General features: G+C 64.0%; 1 protein-coding gene across 26 annotated transcripts in view; it reads right to left on the bottom strand.

Annotated features, from left to right (window-relative positions):
* The window catches only part of MCF2L (MCF.2 cell line derived transforming sequence like), a 97,971-nt gene that overhangs the window by 4,539 nt on the left and 73,897 nt on the right, over positions 1 to 19,535 (bottom strand). For 16 of the 26 annotated variants that reach the window (XR_002336785.1, XM_021065972.1, XM_021065967.1 and 13 more), the window contains 24 exons: positions 18,802 to 18,921; positions 17,169 to 17,285; positions 16,620 to 16,769; positions 15,948 to 16,072; positions 15,526 to 15,640; positions 13,405 to 13,524; positions 12,903 to 13,094; positions 12,334 to 12,525; positions 11,902 to 12,061; positions 11,254 to 11,327; positions 11,033 to 11,106; positions 10,214 to 10,280; positions 9,240 to 9,355; positions 8,051 to 8,120; positions 6,947 to 7,039; positions 6,774 to 6,866; positions 6,074 to 6,199; positions 4,769 to 4,990; positions 4,565 to 4,657; positions 3,658 to 3,736; positions 3,491 to 3,557; positions 2,583 to 2,701; positions 2,293 to 2,385; positions 1,250 to 1,324 (listed from right to left, as the gene is read on the bottom strand). Coding sequence is in view for 24 of the 26 variants with exons in the window: in XM_021065972.1 (XP_020921631.1) it covers positions 1,250 to 1,324; positions 2,293 to 2,385; positions 2,583 to 2,701; positions 3,491 to 3,557; positions 3,658 to 3,736; positions 4,565 to 4,657; positions 4,769 to 4,990; positions 6,074 to 6,199; positions 6,774 to 6,866; positions 6,947 to 7,039; positions 8,051 to 8,120; positions 9,240 to 9,355; positions 10,214 to 10,280; positions 11,033 to 11,106; positions 11,254 to 11,327; positions 11,902 to 12,061; positions 12,334 to 12,525; positions 12,903 to 13,094; positions 13,405 to 13,524; positions 15,526 to 15,640; positions 15,948 to 16,072; positions 16,620 to 16,769; positions 17,169 to 17,285; positions 18,802 to 18,921 (2,752 nt within the window). In the remaining 2 variants the exon portion in view is untranslated. The remainder of the gene's footprint in view (positions 1 to 1,249; positions 1,325 to 2,292; positions 2,386 to 2,582; positions 2,702 to 3,490; positions 3,558 to 3,657; positions 3,737 to 4,564; positions 4,658 to 4,768; positions 4,991 to 6,073; positions 6,200 to 6,773; positions 6,867 to 6,946; positions 7,040 to 8,050; positions 8,121 to 9,239; positions 9,356 to 10,213; positions 10,281 to 11,032; positions 11,107 to 11,253; positions 11,328 to 11,901; positions 12,062 to 12,333; positions 12,526 to 12,902; positions 13,095 to 13,404; positions 13,525 to 15,525; positions 15,641 to 15,947; positions 16,073 to 16,619; positions 16,770 to 17,168; positions 17,286 to 18,801; positions 18,922 to 19,535) is intronic. The other 10 variants (XR_002336786.1, XM_021065959.1, XM_021065971.1 and 7 more) reach the window with 4 other exon arrangements.

The raw sequence follows: 19,535 nt of genomic DNA, 5'->3' as shown, positions 1-19,535 counted from the left end.
TCTGTCCACCCTTGGCCTCTGGGTGACGCTGCTGTAACCGCCTGAGTGTCCCTGCCAGGACAGAGACCCAGGAGTAACCAGAAGACCCTGAGGCCCTCGCCAACTCTAGATGCATGCAGATGCTGGGGGCTTTGAGGCCCTTAGGCCACATGGTGACTGTGCACGTGGACACCTGCAGGTCCTGTAAAATAGTCACCGCCATTGACGCTGAAAAACAACAGGCTGCTGGAGCCTTGAGGAAGCACTTGGCTTTTAAAGAGTGCTGGCCAGGGCCTGCAGCTCACCGTCACCTGCTATGGATGGAAGTGATTGATGGGGAGGGTGGGGGCAGGGGGAGCCAGGAGGAAGGAGGGGGCGGGGAGGGGGAGGAGGAGGGAAAAGAGGGGTGGCGCTGGCTCAAGGCCCTAACACTCCTCTACTGCCACCAGTGGCCCAGTCTCTCTGGTGGACAGGGGAGCTTGCAGAGGTGACTCAGCTGGGCTCAAAGGCGGCAGAAGCTGAGCCGAGGGGGCAGCTTCCAGGGAGGAGAGTGGGCAGAGCAGGGAGGGGCTTGGCACCCCTGGGTCATAAGCAGGAACCAAAATGGCCCAAACCAGCCCCCCTCAGGAGACGGTCAAGGGGGACGCTCTTCTCGGACACCCGGGGCCTCGCAGGACTGAGTGCGGGCACTGTTGGTGATGGCTCTCGAGCTGGGGCAGCGGGAGGGTGTGGCCTGGGTCCCCAGGGCGCAGACTGGCCCCGGGTGGCCTCTAGGTGCAGAGGGTCCGGCACGGCTGCGCCCTGGGGAGCTTCACCTTGTTGGGACGCTCGGGATGCTCACGAAACGAGCTCCTCTGTGCGCACCTCAGACCTGCCGCTGGGCGGGTCTCTCCCAAGAGGAGGGGCCAGAGGCCAGGCCCCATCTGTCTGCACATCTGGGTCCTGGGAAACGCGGTCGGACCCAGAAGCGCGGGGACAGTGGTGCCATGGGACGGACGGGCCTGGGACGGGAGCCCCGCAGCCACACAGCTCAACCCAAGTGCCAGCCAGGGCTCGCCGGCCTGTACCTCGTGGCCCATGGGCAGCTCTGCAGGTCCTGGGCAGACCCGGCCTGAGGACGCGCACCGAGAAGCATGATGTCACCATGGCATCTTTTGCCAGAGGGTCAGGCTTTGAACAAAACAGTGACTTTGCCCCCAGCTGGGAGGCCAGGGTCCCTAACCCGACGGGGACGGTGTCAGGCTACGTCCAGAGAGCTGGGCCACTCTACCTCGTAAACCAAAAGGCGTTGGGTCGCTCTTTACTTGGTGTCGCTTAGCTTTTTTGTCAGGGCTGGGAGGAGAAGCTGCAGAGGAGGAAGAGGCAGAGACACAAGGCGGAGAGTGAGGCGGCGGCGGCGCGCGCGCGAGGCCACGGGGGGCGGGCTCATGCGATGGACACACGCAGCGGCCCGGCTGCTCTCCACTGACTCAAGGAGCCATTTCTTGGGAGCAAAACGGGCTGGCCGAGGGGCCCCTGAGGTGCAGGGGGAGGCCGGACGGAGGAGGAGGGGAGAGACTGGAGGGCGTGACTCAGGCCTTTGGTGTCTTTTAGGAAGCAGCCTCCTGGTTTGTTTTCTGAGCTTTGCATGAAGTCTGCACAGGACGCGTGTGACCCAAGCCCGGCAAAGGACAAAGTGCCAAGATTTGTCCATCTGCTTTTGCTTGTGTGTTTGCTGTAGCTTGAGGCCAGCTTAAAAGCATTTTATAAATTGGGGAAGACCTCCAGTTTTTTTCACTGATGAAAAGACCCCTAGACAAGACGGGCTTTTTGTGCCGGGGGTGAGGGGAGCCCTCTACCCACCTGCCCAGACTTCGGGGCTCGCCCGGGCGCTATCTGGGCGTACCCCTGCATGTTCATGCCGGGAGCAGAGGCAAAGCTCTCGGAGAGCTCCGGGGCTCTGTTCCCACATGCGCCCGCCTGGAGGCGGGGGGAGGCCACGCACCCGAGCAGGGGGAGTAATGCCCGCAGGGAAGGCGCCTGGGAGGAGCAGGACCACAAACCAATGGACAGCTGGAGTTTACGGGCAGGCCCTGGGGAGAAGGGCTCGCCGCCCCCTTCCCCAGAAAAGGCCCTGAAAGCAGGGCCCTGGCCGCACCGGTGAGAGACACACCAGCCTCAGTAACAGAGTGATTCAGTGGAAAATGATTCCTGGGGGATCTGGAGGCCGCTGCTCCCCCCCGAGAGGCAGCCGGCCCGCTCGGATGGGCGCGGCACGCGTGGCTGGGCGTCCAGGCGCCGGGCTGGCCCGAAGCCCGCTGGGCACGCCTTTACCTTTCTGACCTTTGAGGGCAGCAAAGCTCTGCAGAGCGAAGCGCTTTTTGGAAAGTGCAGCGCTTTCGGAGGTAGAGCTAGGGACCGCGTCATCTACAAGGAAGAAATTAGGAACAGTGCAGAGGGCGCGTCCCCTGGCCGCTGTGCCCGCGCCAGGGCTCCTGCAGGCGGCTGGGACCCGCCAACACTCACGGACCTTCCCTGTGCCCGAGGGAGGCTTGCGGCCCCGAAAGGCTGCCTTGGGCCCTGCGAACAGCTCCCGGCCCCCCGGGCTCGGCCCCCACACCCACCTTTGGCCTTCTCGGGGGGCCTTGGCAATGGCATCTGTCCCGCACATCCCTCCAGGCTTAGCGGGTCCGTTTTTCTTTCTTCCAACTTCTTGATGTTTCTTGTGTTCCCTTTTGAGGGACTGGTGACATCAGACGCATCGAAAAAGAAGGAAAAAGTTGCCCAGTTAGTTTGCAAAGCTCTCCGAGGATGAAGACGGGGCGTGGGACCTCCCCGAGCTCCGGCAGCCCCAGGGCTGGTCTCCGGTGGCAGAGGTCACTTGCTCCTAGATGGAGCCAAGCGGAGCCGGTGAGAACAAACCCACCTCCTTTGCTTTTAAGTAGGAGGTGGTTTGGTCTCCACCCCCCGGCCCCCTGGAGAGGGCGTCCTTTCTCCATAAAAGCTGTTGTTCTGTGGTTTGTTTATTTAGGCCATATCCTACTCCGTGAATGGTCAGAGTGGCTTATATAAGAAACAGGAAGAACACAGGGACCGAATAAAATAACAGAGAGGAAAAAAGGGCAGAAAAGGCGTGCTGAGGCCGAGGCCAACACGAAATGTGCCCCCGCGTCCGTCTGTCTGAGGACCCCAAGTGCAGCCCGGAGCCCCTGGCCAGGGTCCTGTCTACCTGGGGCGCTGCCGACACTGAAATGCTGACGCTGGACCGCTTTCTGGAACAGCCGCGCTCTGTGCGCTGCTTGTAATGAGAAACTCCCCAAGACGGTAACCGTCAGAGGCTGGCCTGGGCCTGGATGCAGACCGCTGGGGCTGGCCTGCCGGCCTGTAATTCCAGGGCACATGCTCCGGGGGCCTTTGGGCAGACTTCGAGGGACCCGGCTAACCTGGAGACCCCAGGGCCACATGACTCAGGGGCATGGCTTGTCCCACTGGGGACCCTCCACCGCAGCAGCTTCCCAGCGGGCTTGCTCACCTGGTGCTGGCCGGCGTGGGCAGGGGCAGGCTCTGGGACTGCTCCAGGGCTCTGTGCTGGCTGGCCTCTGCGGGGACAAGGGCCCAGCGAGGCTCAGGGACTTGAACTGAGCACCCGCCGTCCAGATGCTCTGCTGCCCCGAGGGTTAGGAATTCCCAGGCCCTCACCTCTGCAGGCCTGCAGCTGGCTGGTCAGCACTTTCCGGATGGCGCTCACCCACGCCGCCTTGACCTCCGGAGTCGGTGCCTGAGCCGGAAGCAAAGTGGGCAGTGAGGGCCCGCGTCCCTAAGGACACTTTCACTCCGGAGAGGCCCAAGGACACTCAGGAATCGGTGATGACCGCACCGAGTCTGAGACAGAAGGGACCCCCCTCGGGCGAGGGTGCGATGGGCAGGCCTGGGGGAACGTGCACCGACCCCCAGGCCGACACCCTGCATGTCTCTGAGGTCTGACTCGGCGGGAAACCCCGTAGCAGGAACTGCCCCCAAGAGTGGTTTTTCTGGGGAGCCGTGCTGACGTCGCCCTAGGTGACAGGGACACTGGAGCCTGGAATCCCAGGCGTGAACGAGTGTAGCTGGGGCCGCTGTCCTGCCTCCATGAGCTCGAGGCCCCGGCAGCTCCTGACTTTCCTCTGTGGCCCCTCGCTGGCCGAGCCGGCCTGCGTGTTGTGACCACGGTGCAGGCTGTGGAGGCCCCGCATGCCTCAGGGTCGCCTGGGTCCAAACCATCAGGGCGTCAGAGCTGGGAAGAGCCACCAGGCCAGGCTCCTCCACCACGGGCGCAGCCTCACGGGGCAGGGACCTGCCCGCTCACAATGCGCTCACAGCTCCAGCCCCGCAAGGCGAGGAGGACATATGCTTCCCGCCAGGAGAGCCGGGTCGCGTGCGTGGCTCAGACAACAGTGCCCCTGTACCTGTTCCCCGGCTCAGCTCAGCTACCGACGGCCCAGGGCAGCCCCACGAGAAGAGCAGAGCCCCGGCCTCCAAGGCATAAAACGTCCTGAAGATTCTAGACACCAGGAATCTGTAAGGGGCCGGACGGACCCCACGGCCTGGCCCGGAGCGCTAGGCCTACCTGCACGATGTAAACCTCCTCTCTGGCGTTGTACCAGATCTCGAACTTCCTCGCATCCCCTTTCACGTTCTCCGTTATGCCGACCGCCGTCATCTGGGGGAGCAGGGAGAGGACGGTGGGCCGCCAGCCGAGGCACCCCTCGCCCCAGGGGTGGGCGTCAGGGCTGGACAGGCTGGGCCTCCTTGGGCCGGGCCGCACACTCACATTCAGGGACTGCTTGTAGCTGTAGGACGGGGCCTTCTCGTAGCCCTCGCCGTTCTCCTCCCGCCGCTTGCAGAAGATCACGGCCTTCTCGTGCAGGAACAGGTGGCGCTGCATGGGCTTGAACCTGGCCAGGTCCTTCACCTTGGCATGGCCCCTCTTGTGGTCCGTCCAGACGCTGAAGGACCCCTGCATCAGCAGCTTCCCCAAGTCGCTCAGGTTCCCCTAAATAAGGGTGTGAGCGCGGTTAGCCCCAAGCACACGAGGGGCCTTCGGCGCGGGCTGCTGAGCAGGCAAAGGCCGGGCCCGGGAGGCTGGGCTGCATCCTGTGGGGTCTGGCCGCCTGACACGCGGCCAAGCAGATCTACGGAGCCAGAAAAGGTCGGGGGTCCCGGGGTCTGTGGGGATGTTTAGGGCAGGGGACGACTCTGTGTGACACCACGGTGGCAGGCACAGGTCACATCCACCCAGTCCCACAGAGTGACCCAGCGTGCGCAGTGGACTCCAGGCGACAGGTCAGTGGAGGCCCACCGACTGTGACAAATGCCCGTCTCTCGTGGGGAGGTGGGGGGTGGGCGGCATGTGCAGGAGATCCCTGGGTGTTCCTGTCAGTTTTGCCATGAACCCCAAACCACTCCCCAAACCAGGCTATCAGTATAAAACAAACAGGAGGAGCGCCGAGTGGACTCAGAGGAAAGGAAGCGGGAGGAGGCCTTGGTGTGGACGCACAGAAGTCGCTGTCACGCCCCCGGGCAGCAGCAGAGCGAAGGGATCAGGGAGAGACCAGCGTGAGGTCCGCACGGGGAGGTGTCCGCGGGTGACAACCTCCTGCTTCTCTGTGCGCTCGCTGAGCCCCAGGCAGGCTGCAGGCACTGAGTCAGAACTGGGTTTTCGTTGCGTTTCTTTTTTTTTCTTTTTTTTTTTAGGCCTGCACTGCAGCCTACGGAGGTTCCCAGGCGAGGGGTCTAATCGGAGTTGCAGCTGCCGCCCTACGCCACAGCCGCAGCAATGCAGGATCTGAGCCACCTCTGTGACTTACACCACAGCTCAGGGCAACACCAGATCCTTAACCCACTGAGCAAGGTCAGGGATCGAACTCCTATCCTCAGGGATCCTAGTCGGGTTTGTTTCCACTAAGCCACGACGGGAACTCCCAGAACTGGGTTTTGACAGGATTCTGGGTGATGTGCGGGCACAGCCAGCACGGGCGATGGGCCGGCCTCACCTGGCCACCTTGATCCCATGCCAGGCTCTTGGGCCTCTTCCTGCAGGGTGGGGGTGGGGTGGGAGCCGCCCTCCGGTCCTCACCTCATAGCCCGTGATGGCGATCAGGTGCATGGAGTCGTTCACAGCCTTGAGGATGCCCAGGATGGAGCTGAGCGCCTCCTGCAGGTCTGCGGCCCCCTCGCAGCTCTTGCTGTACTTCAGCATCTCCTGGGGGAGGTCCCGCCGCCAGACACTGAGCCCCACCACTCCCGCCGTGGCGGCCCGAGTGCCCCCGCACGCTCCCTTGGGACATGAGTGTGGCTCCCTGCGCAGCTGTCACCAGCGGGGACAAGACCACACACGGGCACTCACAAGCTTCCTGAGAGGGGCTGTCTGCCCAGAAAGCTGCCTTCACCCCCTGGGGCCCCACCCAGCACATCAGGGACGTCCCTGGAGCCTGGCAAATGAGGACCCCTTGTGGTGCCAGGCCGGCTGAGCAGCCCCGTGTGGCTCTTGCATCTCCACCGTTACTGTGTCCTGCCAGCTCTGACCCAAACGGGCATCTGTCACAGCTCTTCATGCCCTCCCTCAGGCCCTGGGGAGCATGTGCCGCGTGTCCCTGACCCTGACCGTGGGCAGGCACAATAGGCCCTCCACAAAGGGGAGCAAAGCGCCAGGGCCTCGCGGAGATGAGAGGAAGGTGCCCGGAGACCACGGCTCAGGGATGGGCGGGGGTAGCCGCCACCGGATGGGGCGCAGCCAGGAGGGCCCCGGGTGGGAAAGGCTCCGGGGGCCCCCTCACCTTGAGCAGCAGCTGGTACTTGGTGATCCTCTGGACGGGCTTCAGCAGGTAGGAGTCCAGGCTCAGCTTGTGGTCCAGCTTCTTCTGGCATTCCTGCAAGCCCACCCGCTGGCTTAGACCCTGTCGCCAGTCAGCTCTGGGGGACGCCCGCGCTCCGGGGCCGGGAAACGCACCTGGAAGAACGGGCAGTCGGAGCACTGTCGCCACAGGCTCTCGGAGCGCGGCTTGTTCTGGCAGTACTTCTGGTAGATCTGGAACTCTTCCATCTGGGCGGGACAGAGGCCGGGTCACACGGCGTTCTCGTGGGCCTCAGCGCCCAGCGCAGGAGGGGTGACTCAGGCTGGGTCACCCCCTCCCCCGGGCCTGGCACCTGCCCCAGCCCATCTCCCCGAATCTGGGCTCCCCCCAGATGCCATGGCTCTCACTGGGGGGCAGCCAGCCAACAGCCCCCAGAAGTTGGGTGCTCAGGGCTGCACGAGGCCTGGCACCTCTTTTATAAAGATCAGCTCCATGTGGCTCTGGCTTCAGAGATAGCAGAGTGGAAATAACACAGGACCCGCCCAGATGTTGAGAAGACTCGCCAGGGCTCAGCTCTGCTGCGATGCTCAAACCCGCGTGGGTGTCAGAAGAGCCCCGGCTGCCTCACCTGGGGGCCTGAGAACCTGCTCTGGTCCCAGGTCCCCGGGAGGTGCTGATGCTGCTGACAACCCGGAGCCACAGCGGACGCTCCCCGCCCCACCCCCAGGGCCCCATGGGCCCCGCCTCTGGCGTGTTGCGAGGACAACTTTTGCTGCTGGCAGACATGTGTCTCCGCGTTGCTGAGCCCGGCAGCCCCCAACAGGGTCACAAGAGGCAGCAGCCCTTTCCTGCTCCTGGCACCCACTCCCACCCTGGGGCTCGTCCCGCCGGCAGGAGCCCATCCACCTCAGAGCACGCGCGACCGTCCAGGGTCGGCGAGTAAAGGAGGGCGTCCTCACGGGCATGAAACCAACACCAGCAAGAGGGAGAGTCAGCCCCGTCTACACCGGCGGCCCAAACCTCGTTGCTTTACCCTTCCGGTGCTTTCTCTCCTTTCTGAGCTGGTTCTTGGGCTTTGGACAAAACCGTATCTTCGGGCGCTACCAGAAAGCATCACAACACCTCAGCCAAACGGGGAACATGCGAGCGTGTGCTTTCGGCGGGTTGGATGGGATCGGAATGGAACGTAAAGCCCTTGCTGCATGAAGGAGTCACTTTAAGAAGCTGGGTGTGGCCAAGTGTGTGTTTGAGAGACATACCCTTTCTAGAAAGCACCTTCCGACCAGCTCTGGGCAGTCAAGGTAGTTTTCCAGCTCCCTCAGGAATATTCTAGACAAAGAAAGTTGCCTTAGGTCATGCAAACGACCACCAGACTGAGAAGGCGTTGGTCACAAATCACGGATGTTCTTTCCCAGGTAACACTTCTGCCTCTGGACGGGAGAGTGCGAGCGGGGCTGTGCCATCCGATGCGCCGACCGCCCCGGGCTCAGCTCTGGGCAGCTGTGGCCCTGCGGGTGCTGTTTCTGGCGTTGGCATTCACTCAGAAGCTGGGAGAGCTCCGTCACACAGAGACGTGGGCAAAGGGGCTGCAGGCCGGAGCGTCTCCAGGCCCCAGGACCCCAGCCCTCGCGGGTTTTCTGCAGACCTAACAGGGCTTGGCTCTGCTCCGGGACCCTCCTCCTGCAGTGCTGCAGTGCTGCCTGGGTCTAGATTTCTGATTTGCACCTGCCCATCCAGTAAATCCTGCCGGGCGTGCCCCAAGCCAGGCCAAGGCCAGGCTGAGACCCCCGGCCAGGCTGATGGACCTACCCACCAGCTCATTCTAATCCCCAAGGAAGGGATCCGGCTGCGGTTCAAGCTGAGACCTGCTGCCTCTTTTCTAAGTGGGCAGTATCGGGGCTAATGATAGGCCAAGCGCACGTGGTCAGACAGGAGCCCAGTGCCTCCTGGAGCCCAGCGGAGGAGGGGCCGGGCCTGCGGGCAGCGAGGGAGGCATCCGCACCAGCGGCCTCTCCTCAGGCCGCAGACTCCTGCCAGCCTTCTGCGTCCCTGGCTCCACGGGCACTGCTCATGTTTCCTAGGTGCTCCCAGGGCTGAGCGGTCCCGGAAGGACCACACACGCTCCCCCAGAGCCACAGAGAGGCCACAGGTGGCTCCCACCGAGAGGATGGGCAGGCAGGAACTTGCTGTGCTGCTTTCCTTTACAAGGATGGCTTGGCAGGGGCCTCGCTAGGGATGTGGCTTCAGTGCCACCAAAGCGAAGCCCAGGGGGTGGTCCCTACGCAACCCCCCACGCGCCAGGGGCCACCCTGGGCACGTCCCACCCGAACCCGCTGCCCATCTGCTTATCGCCCTCGAGAGGGAGGAAGGGATCTTCTGCCGGCAAAGCACAGGCTGGGCCTCCGGGTTTCGGCAGGTGGAGCCCGGGCGACCGGAAAGAGGCCCGACCTGTGATGAAAGTGGTAAATTTCTTCCATGTTTCCAAACAGGACGTCCTTCTTGCTCCGAAGGCCGGTGGAGACCAGGCGTGCCATCAGCGGGTTGTCCATCTCAGCGGCGTAGCCCTGTGGGGAGGGAGTGGCCTCGGGCTCCTGGGCTGCGGCTGTTTGAACAGCAGCCCTGCCGGCCCCCCCACGGAAGCTGGGTCTCAACGTGGCCACCATGTGGGAAAGTGACACCGTCTCAGGTTTCAGAAATTGAATCCACCTCAAATTCATTCACCACATGTAGGGCGTTTCTCTGGACAAGCACCGCAAACATGAGTGAATTATTATTATTATTTTGCCATTTCTTGGGCCGCTTCCGTGGCATATGGAGGTTCCCAGGCTAGGGGTCCAGTCGGAGCTGTAGTCACTGGCCTATGCCAGGGCCACAGCAATGCGGGATCCGAGCCGTGTCTGCAACCTCCACCACAGCTCACGGCAAGGCCGGATCCTCAACCCACTGAGCAAGGCCAGGGATCGAACCTGCAACCTCATGGTTCCTAGTCGGATTCGTTAACCACTGCGCCACCACGGGAACTCCCAAACATGAGTGAGTTATAAGCAGCCTCAATTACTGGGGGAGGGTTCCATCTGACTACCTTTCAATTTCGGCTCATCTCCAAGAAGGGAACGCCTTAGGCTGCATCTGTGGGTTGCTGCTGCCTGCACCCCTGCAACCAAGGCCCAGGTCCCAGGATAGAACATCCCAGCACCCGGAAGACCCTCTGGGCCTGGATCAGGCATGCGCTCACGCAGTGGCCGCCCTTTCTCTGCTGCAAATGCTGTCCGGGTGCGAATGCGCCTGCACCCACGCGCCCCATCCTGTGCACAGGCAGCAGAGCGTCTTCCAGCTCCGGGCTGTCGCAGAGCAGCCAGGAACCCTCCCTCATAAGCTGCTTGGTGGCCACAGCCGTGGGCGGCCCATCCCTGGGCCCTCACCTCCAGGACGCATAGCAGCTCCTCCACGTAGACCCGCTCTGTGTCCAGAAGCTCGTTCATCACGTGCCTGTAGGGGCACGGCCTCATGCAGGAGCAGCTTCCCCGACCCCGGGCTCAGAGGCCCCTTCAGAGGAGCCCCGACTCCCGGCCTCCCTCCCCCGGGCCCCCCGACATCCTTTCCCCAGGAGCAGCTTCTAGCCGAGGCACCACCCTCCCGCACTCAGTGGGTCTGCAGGGAGCCTCTGGGGGCCGGACCCCCAGGAGGGGGCGGGCTCGCAAACCAGCGGGTCAGCTCTCGCTTTATGGACAAGGATCAGCTTTTCCCCACCCACGGCCAAGCTGCCCGTTTTCACACACAGAAAACGGAGCCAAGGGTCGGGACCGTCCAGCAAACAACGGCCAGCATGTCACCAGGTCCTGGTGCAGCTCAAGGTGCCCAGGCTCCACACAGGGTGGGGGTGGAGGGGCTTGGCGGGCCGGACGTCCCCGTGGAGGGCCGGGCTGGGCAGGGCGGGCACCAGTCCTCTCCCCTGGGCTCCGGGAGGGGTGACCGGCTGTTTGGAGTTTCCCGGGTCCCGGCAGAAAGCCAGGGCAAAACGGAGCCTTTCCGGGGGCCCTCTCCCTGCTCAGGTGTGGACGTGCCCGCGGACGTGGGGATCTGCTGGGGGCGCCACGGGCGAGGCCTCCCCGCTCCCGCTTTGCAGCCGTGGGTGAGGCTGGCCATCCCGCGCCTTTGCCTCCCTTACATTCAGACCCCGGGGCCGGGATCGGGTGGTGGCGCCTGTCCTCACAGCTGCTGGGGGAAGGCAGCCCACCCACCTGCGCAGGACGGCCAGGCTCTCCTCCTCGTCGCCCGCGGAGCTGCCCCGCACGCGGCCCTCGCTCACCTCACTCTGCGGACAGAAGAGCAGGCAGCGTGTCGAGCTTTTGGGAAGGCGCAGCCTCTCGTCCCCGTCTGAGAGGATCTGAGGCCCTCAGGCAGGACGAGGGGGGCCGAGGGGGCAGGGGGAGCAGGAGGGGTGGGCGCGGGGCAGGATCACCTTGGCTCTTCTGTAGGGCCCCCTCCGGAGGGCGCTGCCCTCGGTGCTGTGGTGGTCGGAGCCTCTCCGGATGCCTGGTTTGGAGAGAAGCGGAGAAGGCGGGCGTGACCCTCTGCCCGGAGGCAGAACGTGCGCCTGGGGCCGCGGCTCTCTTCGGCTCTTGGAGGAGGTGCGGAGAGCAGCCCAGGAGCGTGCAGAAGGCGCAGGGAAACGAGGAGGGGGACAGGGCGAGGGCGCCTCCGGGGCTGGCTGGCGGGGTCATTCCCAGCGGGGCTCCTGCTCCTGGTGATGGGGACAGCTCCGCGCCCAGAGGCCTCTGCATGGGCCTGAGAATAACGTTCGCTTGGGCCCCACACGCTGGGCTCAAGGGCTCTCGCCAGCCTGCAGCCAGCGCCGGGCACCGCGCTGTACCCGCCAGCAGGGCACGGTATGTTTAGGGGCGGGAGGTGACAGGAGGGCCTTCGGGAAAGGCCACGGGTCCAGCTCTGCCTTCCAGAGGGGCTGCGCCTGGGGACCCGGAGGCTCTGGGGAGGAGGCCTTCAGACGTGGGTGACGGGCCCGGTCAGCCACAGCAAGGGGGCAGCAGGAGCGAGGAAAGCCCAAAGAACTTTATTTACCGACGGGCTGCCCGACGGGGTGTGCACGCACCTGGGGAGGCGCAGGGCGATTTTGTGAGCGCCTCTGGCCGGGGGGCCACCGGCTGCACGGGCCGCGTCTGCTTGGCCGCCAGCTTCTTGAGGCTGGCCTGCCGGCGGTGAAGCATCTCCTCTGTGCTCTCCTGCTTCTGGAAGACCTTCTGCACGTGCTCCTGCGGGGCCGGGTGGCGGCTGGTGAGCAGGCCGCCTTCCCAGAGCCCCCGTGGCCCCCGGGCGCAGCAGCTCAAGGGGCCGTGAGGGGGCGATACTGGCGGGAAGCAGGGCCCCAGGGCTGCCCGCATGAGCACAGGCCGGCCCTGCAGGGAGCCCTCCGCTGGGGCAGGCGGGTGCCGTCACCCCCACCTCGCGTGTCCGGTGTGCCCCGGCATCCCGGGCAGAGTGCCTCAGGACAGGTGAGCTGCAGGTGAAAAGCTCGGCTCCTCACCAGCAGGTCCTGGGTGAGAATGGCTTCGTAGTCCTGGTAGATTTTACTGAGCTCCTGGACCTTGTTTTGCGCCCCTGTCTCCAAGAACTTCTCGATTTCCTGGAGGGCAGCCTCGGCGCCGTCCTGGGACTGGCACTTATCCACGGGCTGCGAGGCCAGCAGGTAAATCCCCTCATCGCACCACTTCATGGACTGGAGGGGAGGAGGCACATTAGCAGCCAACCTGGCGGGTGCACGCGGCCCGCCAACCCCTGTGCTGTGGGACTGTCACCTATGGTCCAGGTCCTGGCACGATGGCCAGAGGGCTCCCTGGGGGGCTCGGCCTGAAACCAAGCGAAGTGCCCAGGTCTGGACACGTGCACACTGAGGACAGGGAACCGGCTGGACGGTCAGTCTCTGGGCCTCTTAAAGAAACAGTCCGTTGTGGCGGGTGAGTCCTAGAAACAGGCCCCTGCGCCAGGACCGGGCTGTCTGGGCCACAAGAAAGGCCCACAGGGGCTGGGGGCATTTTCCAAACAGTGCCGGTGTTTCGGTCCTCGAGGGGTGGGGCGGTGGGGTGCAGGACCTACCGCCTCCAGGAGGCAGTGCAGTTCCAGGGACTGACTCAGCAGCCCCCTCCTGTGCCCGACGGCTGCCGAAAACTGGTCACACAGGTGCCGGAGCTCGTGGCACTTGGGGCGGATGGAGTCCACGGCGTAGTGCTTGTGCTCGATGAGCTGCTCACCTGCCTGGCACAGGGCGTGGGCCCGCTCCACCGCTGCCTGCGGCGACAAGGCCCAGCTCAGTGCAGGTGCTGGGGCAGAGAGTGCACCTCCAGGTGCTGGGGTCGGCGAGGGAGGGGTGTGGGGCGGGGGGGATAGGAGTGTGCTGGGGGAGAGGACGTGGCGGGCAGGTGGGGGGAGTGGCGAGGAGGGGCGTGACAGGCAGAGGGTGTGATGGAGGGAGGGGGTGACAGGGAGGTGAGTCAGAGGAGGGGGCATGATGCAGCGGGTGGGGGGGGATCCGAGCAGGCCAGACTGCCAACCCACTGCTGCCCACATGGCTCAGGGGCCCCGTGGCCGCCGCCCTCACCCTGGATTTCTCCTCGAAGCTGGTGAGGTCCTGCAGGAGGTGCTTCACGTGTGCCAGGCTGTTGCCCACGTCCGTAAAGGTTGCCACCTTCTGGGCCAACGCGTCCAAAGCGGCTTTGACCTGTGACAGAGGCGGGGGGAGAGACGGGGCAGTGAGAGCAGCCCCCACTGTGGGAAGAAGGGGAGACACCCTAGAACTGGGGTGCAGGGAGAAGGGACCTCCTCTGGGAAGCAGGGCTGGAGGGGAGCTGGTGGATTTGACAGGAGCAGACCCAGGCTCCCACTGCCCTCCTTTCAGGTACCACGTGGGTGAGAAACACCGCCCCCGCCGCCCCCACCCCCCCGCCAGCCTGGGAAGCCCCCTGCACTACCATCACCCCCACAGTGGAGCCGGTGTCCAGGGCGGTAGAGCAAAAACCTAAACACAGAAACAAAGACTTGCAGGTGGAAAATCGAGAAATTCGTGTCCCCATGTGGCTCAGTGGTGACAAACCCGATTAGTAACCATGAGCACGCAGGTTCGATCCTTGGCCTGGCTCAGTGGGTTAAGGATCCAGGGTTGCTGTGAGCTGTGGTGCAGCCCAACAGCTGCCACTCCGATTTGACCCCTAGGCTGGGAACATCCATAAGCTACAGGTGTGCCCCCCGCCCCCCAAAAAAAGAAAAAGCAAGAAGGAAAAGTGAGAAATGAAGCTGGTCCTGTTTGCATGCGGCCTGAACGTCCATGTGGAAAGAAGCCCTTGAAACTCCAAGAAGCAGCGCCCAGACGGAGTTCCGTGAGGTTTGAGGACAGACAAGATAAACCTACAGAAATCTCTTGTATTTCTATGTGAGCAGTGAACGTGCAGATGCCAAAAGGAAAAACACAACACCATCCACAAGTGCGTAAAGAACGCAGCGCATGTGTGTGAATCAAACATATGTACTGAACTGATGAAACCCACACAGCGTTGGTGAAAAATCTAGAAGCGCTCTGAGTTAACGGAGGCGCGTGCTGTGTTCCGTGCTGATCCTCCCCAAACCGACGTCCAGGTCGACACAACCCCTGGCCAGATGCCCACCGGATGGACTTGTGGACACTCAGGCGGAGCGACAAAGGAACCAAGATGGCCGAAACAACTGCGAAGAAGGAAGCAGGAGGGGCTCACCCAGCCCCCCGCCCCCCGGATTTCAAGGCATCGCACAGCTGCCGGAGCAGGACCGTGGGACAGACAGACGGACAGGCTCTACACCCAGACCCAAACAAGTGTGCACAACTGACGTCTGACGAAAGCGGAAACAACCCCGCGGAGAAAGACCGCCTTTGAACAGGGATGCTGGGGGCGCCCGGAGAGGAGAAGGCAGACCTCGGCCGAATCCTCACACTTGACGCAAAACTAGGCGTGAAATGGACCATGGAAGTACGTGCCAAGCTACAACCTTGCAGGAAAAAGGGCTTCGGGGAGTACATCTGGGACCTGGAATGTAGAACTGACATCACACGTGTGATCCTAAAAGGAAAAACCGGCAAACCGGACTTAGTCCAGCTTTAGAACCTTCCTTCGTGAAAACCCCTGTCGAGAGGGAGGAAGGCAAGTGAGAGACGCCAAAGATGTTTTCAAGCCACGGGCCGACGACGGACTGGGGTCAGGAGCACGGAAAGGACACGCAAACTGCAACAGTGAAGGCGGCCCTGGGCCGCGGAGATGGAGGTGCTGCTGGGGGAGATGCAGCCTGGGTGGGAAGGGCGCCCCCGGCCTCGCGTGGGGAGGCCTCAGCGCGCGTCTCCAGCGCGAACGAGTGAGCAGCTGCCCTGAGAGCCGACGTCTGACCCCGCGGAGCAGAGCGCAGGGTGGGTGCACCTCCCACTGCTACCCCGTGCCTGGGCCCCGCGGGCACCCTCGTTGGAGGAAGAGCACACAAGGGGCCGCAAGGGGGCACGAGGCTCCCCGATCCGGTCACAAGTAACGCAGCCGACGGACATCGTGCTAACGCTTTACTCGGCGGTCACACGTTTCCCCCGGGTCCTGTGGCTCCGCGTGACTGATGGCAGTCACGGGGTCCCTGGGCTGGAGGCTTCCTGCTATGGGGAGCCAGGGGCTCACCTGCAGGGTCCCCCCACCCCAGGCTTCGGGCCACTCACCTCCCGGAAATCCTGCTCGAAATGCCGGAGCTGCAGACACTGCTCCAGTTTTTGCTGATGCTTTGCCCAAAACTCATCAAAGGCGGCCTCGGTTTCATTCAGCTGGGCCAGGAGCCTAGGAGAGGCGACGGCCGTGCTGGGTGGGGCGCGGCGAGCCCCCCACCCCCCGCAGCACCAAGGGGGTGGGGGGCTTGGTCTCTACCTGGGGGGGACTGAGGTCTGCCTCCCCAGGCCCTGCCTTCACCCCTCATGCTGGGTGGCTCAGAGCTGCTGGCTGAGCTGAGGGTGCTGTTTTAAAAGGTTGGGATGGTAGCGGTTTGGGCTTATTCCTGACAACCTCAGCTCAGGGTCAAGGAAGCAGTACTGCACCTGCTGTGGGCCACCAGCTACCCCCCATCCTGCCCTGGGCCCCCCGGCCTCACCGCTGCACGGTGGTCTGACTGTCCAGCTGGTCCTGGTTCAGGCTCTGCTCCGGGCTCTTGGCCAGCGGCTCGCGGATGCTCTCCAGGACGCTCCGCCCCTCGTCCAGCGCCAGCCTCATGTCCTCCTGCAGGAAGAGCGCACCTTCCCAGGGCCGGGCCCCAGACACCGGGCAGGTCATGGGCTCCGAGGGGCCCGGCCCTGGGAGGGGAGGAGGGGTGACAGCCAGTCTGAAGTCTGGGACGCCCTCCCAGACCGTCCGCTGACTGCTCTCCGGGCGCCGGGGGAGGTGGCTGGCGTGGGGAGGCGCTCTGCCCGCTGTGATGGGCCAGAGCTTGGGTTACGGGTCTCCCGGGCAGCGGGTCGAGGGGGAGTAACAGGAAACCAGCTCCTGCGGCCGGGTCAGAGGGGCGAGGGGCTCTCCTGGCAGGGAGGGGGCGGCCCCCAGGACCAGCAGCGGTCATGGCCTCCACTAACTCAGGGCTGCAGCGTGTGGCCCACCTGGGGAGCGCGTGTGCCAGCCCTTATCAGGAAGCAGATTACCTGCAGCAACCCCTTCATCCGGTTTAGCCCCCCACCCCCCGCCTGCCACCGGGGGCCAGGGGTCTGGAACGCACCTGGGGCCTCCTGGGCTCCGTCTTACCTGGCGCCCCCCGCCCCGCACGCAGACGCACCTTGGCTCTGTCCTTCTTCTCCGTGTGGGCACAGAGCACGGAGCTTGTGGACTGGACGTCGTTGGGCAGCTCCGTCTCGGCCAGCTCGGTCCCGAAGGCCTGCAGCATCTGCGCTGTCTGCTTGACCATGAGGGCGAAGCTCTCGATCGCCTGGAAGGCAGGAAAACATCGTCCCGAAGCTTCGCGGGCACCGCGCCCGCCAGCGCTGGGGCATCGTCGCAGGCCAGGCCACACGCCTGGTCCACAGAGGTGGACCTGCCCCCCGCCCCAGCCTGGCGGCTTCTGCAGGAACAGAGGCCCCCACCGCCGGGGCCTCCTCCTCCTCCTCCGAGACGAGGGCGCCGCGAACCCGGCTCCGCTTCCCTTTCTCCCTGCCTGTCCCTGAGCCCAGAGTAAGCCACGCACAAGCCACTCCTGTTACCTCTTCGGACAGCTACGGTCCACAGGGACCACGGCTCACTCTTGGGGATAAACTCGGGGAAACGGGAAGAGGGCTTGGGAACAAGAGTCCCCAAGAGGAGTGATTGTAGGTGGCCCTGGGGGACTCACTGTGCGGTGACACAGCCACCTGGAGTGGCAGTAATCCAGCGTCCCGCCCAGGTCCTCAGTCAGTTGCGACTTGTCGATGTAGCCCTGAAGCTCGGGTACTGAGCTCAGCATGATGACCTGGGGGCAGAGCGCTGTGTCAACAGGTCGCCCCGCAGACCCTGGAGGAGGGGCCGAGGCCACCCCATCAGGCAGGGCACTGCCTGGGCCTCAGCTTTCCAATCCGTGACACGGGTGACAGCCTTTGGGCGAGCAGAGCCCTGGGTGGAGCTGGGCGTACTGCCAACAGCTGGCACCTGACACCTGGCATCTGCCAGGTAAGGGAGCCCGTGTGGTCATGGGGCTGAGCTGCACAGACCCCAAAGCCGCCGGCCTGCCCACACTGCGGCTGGGATCTGGGAGGCTGTGCGGAGGTGGAGGCGGGTGGCCCAGGAGACACTTCTGCATGGGGACGAGTTTTACTCCCCGTCTTGCTCCTGCCCTTGAGGTCATTCCATCCGTGAGCGCTGGATGAAGCAAGGCCTCTGCTTTGCAAGCTGCCAGGCACTGCCCCTGGTCCTGGGAGGCTCGGCCCACGTGCTACTGGACACCTCCTGTTTTATTAAACACTGCTCACCGGGGCTCCCAGGCAGCCCTGCCCCAGGGGACATCTGACCTGGAGTCCACACTGTCACAGCGTGGGGGAGGGGCTGCCACGTAACCTCCACTTAAGAAAACGCTGGTGGTCTGCCCTCGCCCTGCCGTCCAGCCAGGCTGCTCGCCCGATCGCCCTGACTTGCAGCCAATGGGACCAAAGACGGGTCCGTTCGAGATCCAAGGCTTGAGGAGCCCTGTGACTCCCGCCTGCTCTGCGTGCCCCGAGCCACCTCGGAAAAGGCGAGAATCCACCGTCCTCAGCACTTCCTACTCAGCGCCGAGGTCCACGCACCACCCGCGCTATCGGCAGCCCTCCCGAGGTGATGTTTTCTGGAATCAAGAATCATCTACGGTGGCCAGTGCCCAGGGCACACCAGCCGTGGAGCCCACGAGGCCGGGCTTCAAGAACTCACAGCTTTGGCCGCGGCCCCACGCAGGGCAACCGGCCCCTTTGGGGCGGGTACCCCAGCCTTGTTTCCTCTGACACAGGGGCTACGGCTGGCGAGGGTCACGTGCCAAACAAAGGCAAAGACCGCACGCTCCCCCGTCACAGTCTCACCGGGGCCCTGAAACGTGGCCGCCCGGGAGGTGGATCTGCGGGGGGAGGGCAGGGGGCTGCTGGGAGCAGCCTGGTGGCCAGAATGTCGGGAGCACCTGCAGTAGGGAGGCCCTGTCCTCCTCAGTCTGTCGTGACTCGTCCCCAGGATGGGACTGTCAGAAACAAGGCCATGACACCCCAGAAACGACGGGAACACCCATTTTCCAAGGATGGAGGCCGCCGAACTGCTGGGCAAAGCGCCCTCTGTCCTGTCCCTCTGGCACCTCCCGCTACCTGGCAGCCCCTCTCTGGGTACCTTGGCAGACGCCAGGGCTGCCCATGCTGGCGGGAGGAGGCAGGGGCCTCTCTGTGACCCGGGGGCCACTTGCACCCACTCCCCTGATCCCCCCACCCCCTAGCAGACCTGGGCTGCTCCCGCAGGAGCTTAGCGGGGCCACTTACCGGCACCTTCATCTTAAAATCATCTCTGTTGAATCTGAAGGCAAGGTCGGAGAGGGTCCTTTGGAAAAAGCCCGTGGGGCGCAGGACGAGGACGAGCTGGAGGTTGGCGGGGAAGGATGCCTGTGGGGACAAGGGCGCGGCTCAGTCGGCAGGCGGCCTGGGTGCCCAGCTGAGCGCAGCCCCCATGAGACGGTCTGGCCTGCGGCTCCCCGGTTCCAACAGCCACCGTCAGGCTAGGGCAGACGCTGGGCTCGGCTCGAGCATCGCCGTTGCTCAAAGAAAAGGGAAAAGTCCTGCTGGCTACAGCCCCTGTGCTGCTCATAAACTTCAAGGTCAAAAGCTTGGAGCTCTTGTCATGGCCAAGTTGTGCCCCCAGATTCTCAGGCTGAAGTCCAATCCCCTGGTGCATCAGTGTCCCCAGGGCGCTGACAGTGGTGACCGAGCAAGATGAGGTCACCAGGGCAGCCCCCCAACCAGACACGACCGCATCCTTGTAAATAAAAGGGGACGTTTGGGCGTGGAGCCCCACAGGGGATGCTGCGTGAGGACTGGGGTCTCCAGGAGCCCCCGACGCTGGGGGCAGCCATGCCACGATGCTACCTCACAGCCCCAGGGGGACCAGCCTGCTGACACCTTGGCCTCAGGCTTCTGTGTGTGACTGAGAGACAAGAATTTCCTTGTTTCAGCTGAAGTCTGCGGTGCCTGTTACGACAACCCCAGAAAACCAAGGTCCT

This window comes from Sus scrofa, chromosome 11 (assembly GCF_000003025.6).
Source record: "Sus scrofa isolate TJ Tabasco breed Duroc chromosome 11, Sscrofa11.1, whole genome shotgun sequence".
Lineage (NCBI taxonomy): Eukaryota > Metazoa > Chordata > Mammalia > Artiodactyla > Suidae > Sus > Sus scrofa.
Note: the sequence above shows the minus strand (reverse complement) of the source record. Positions and strands in the feature narration are given on the sequence as shown.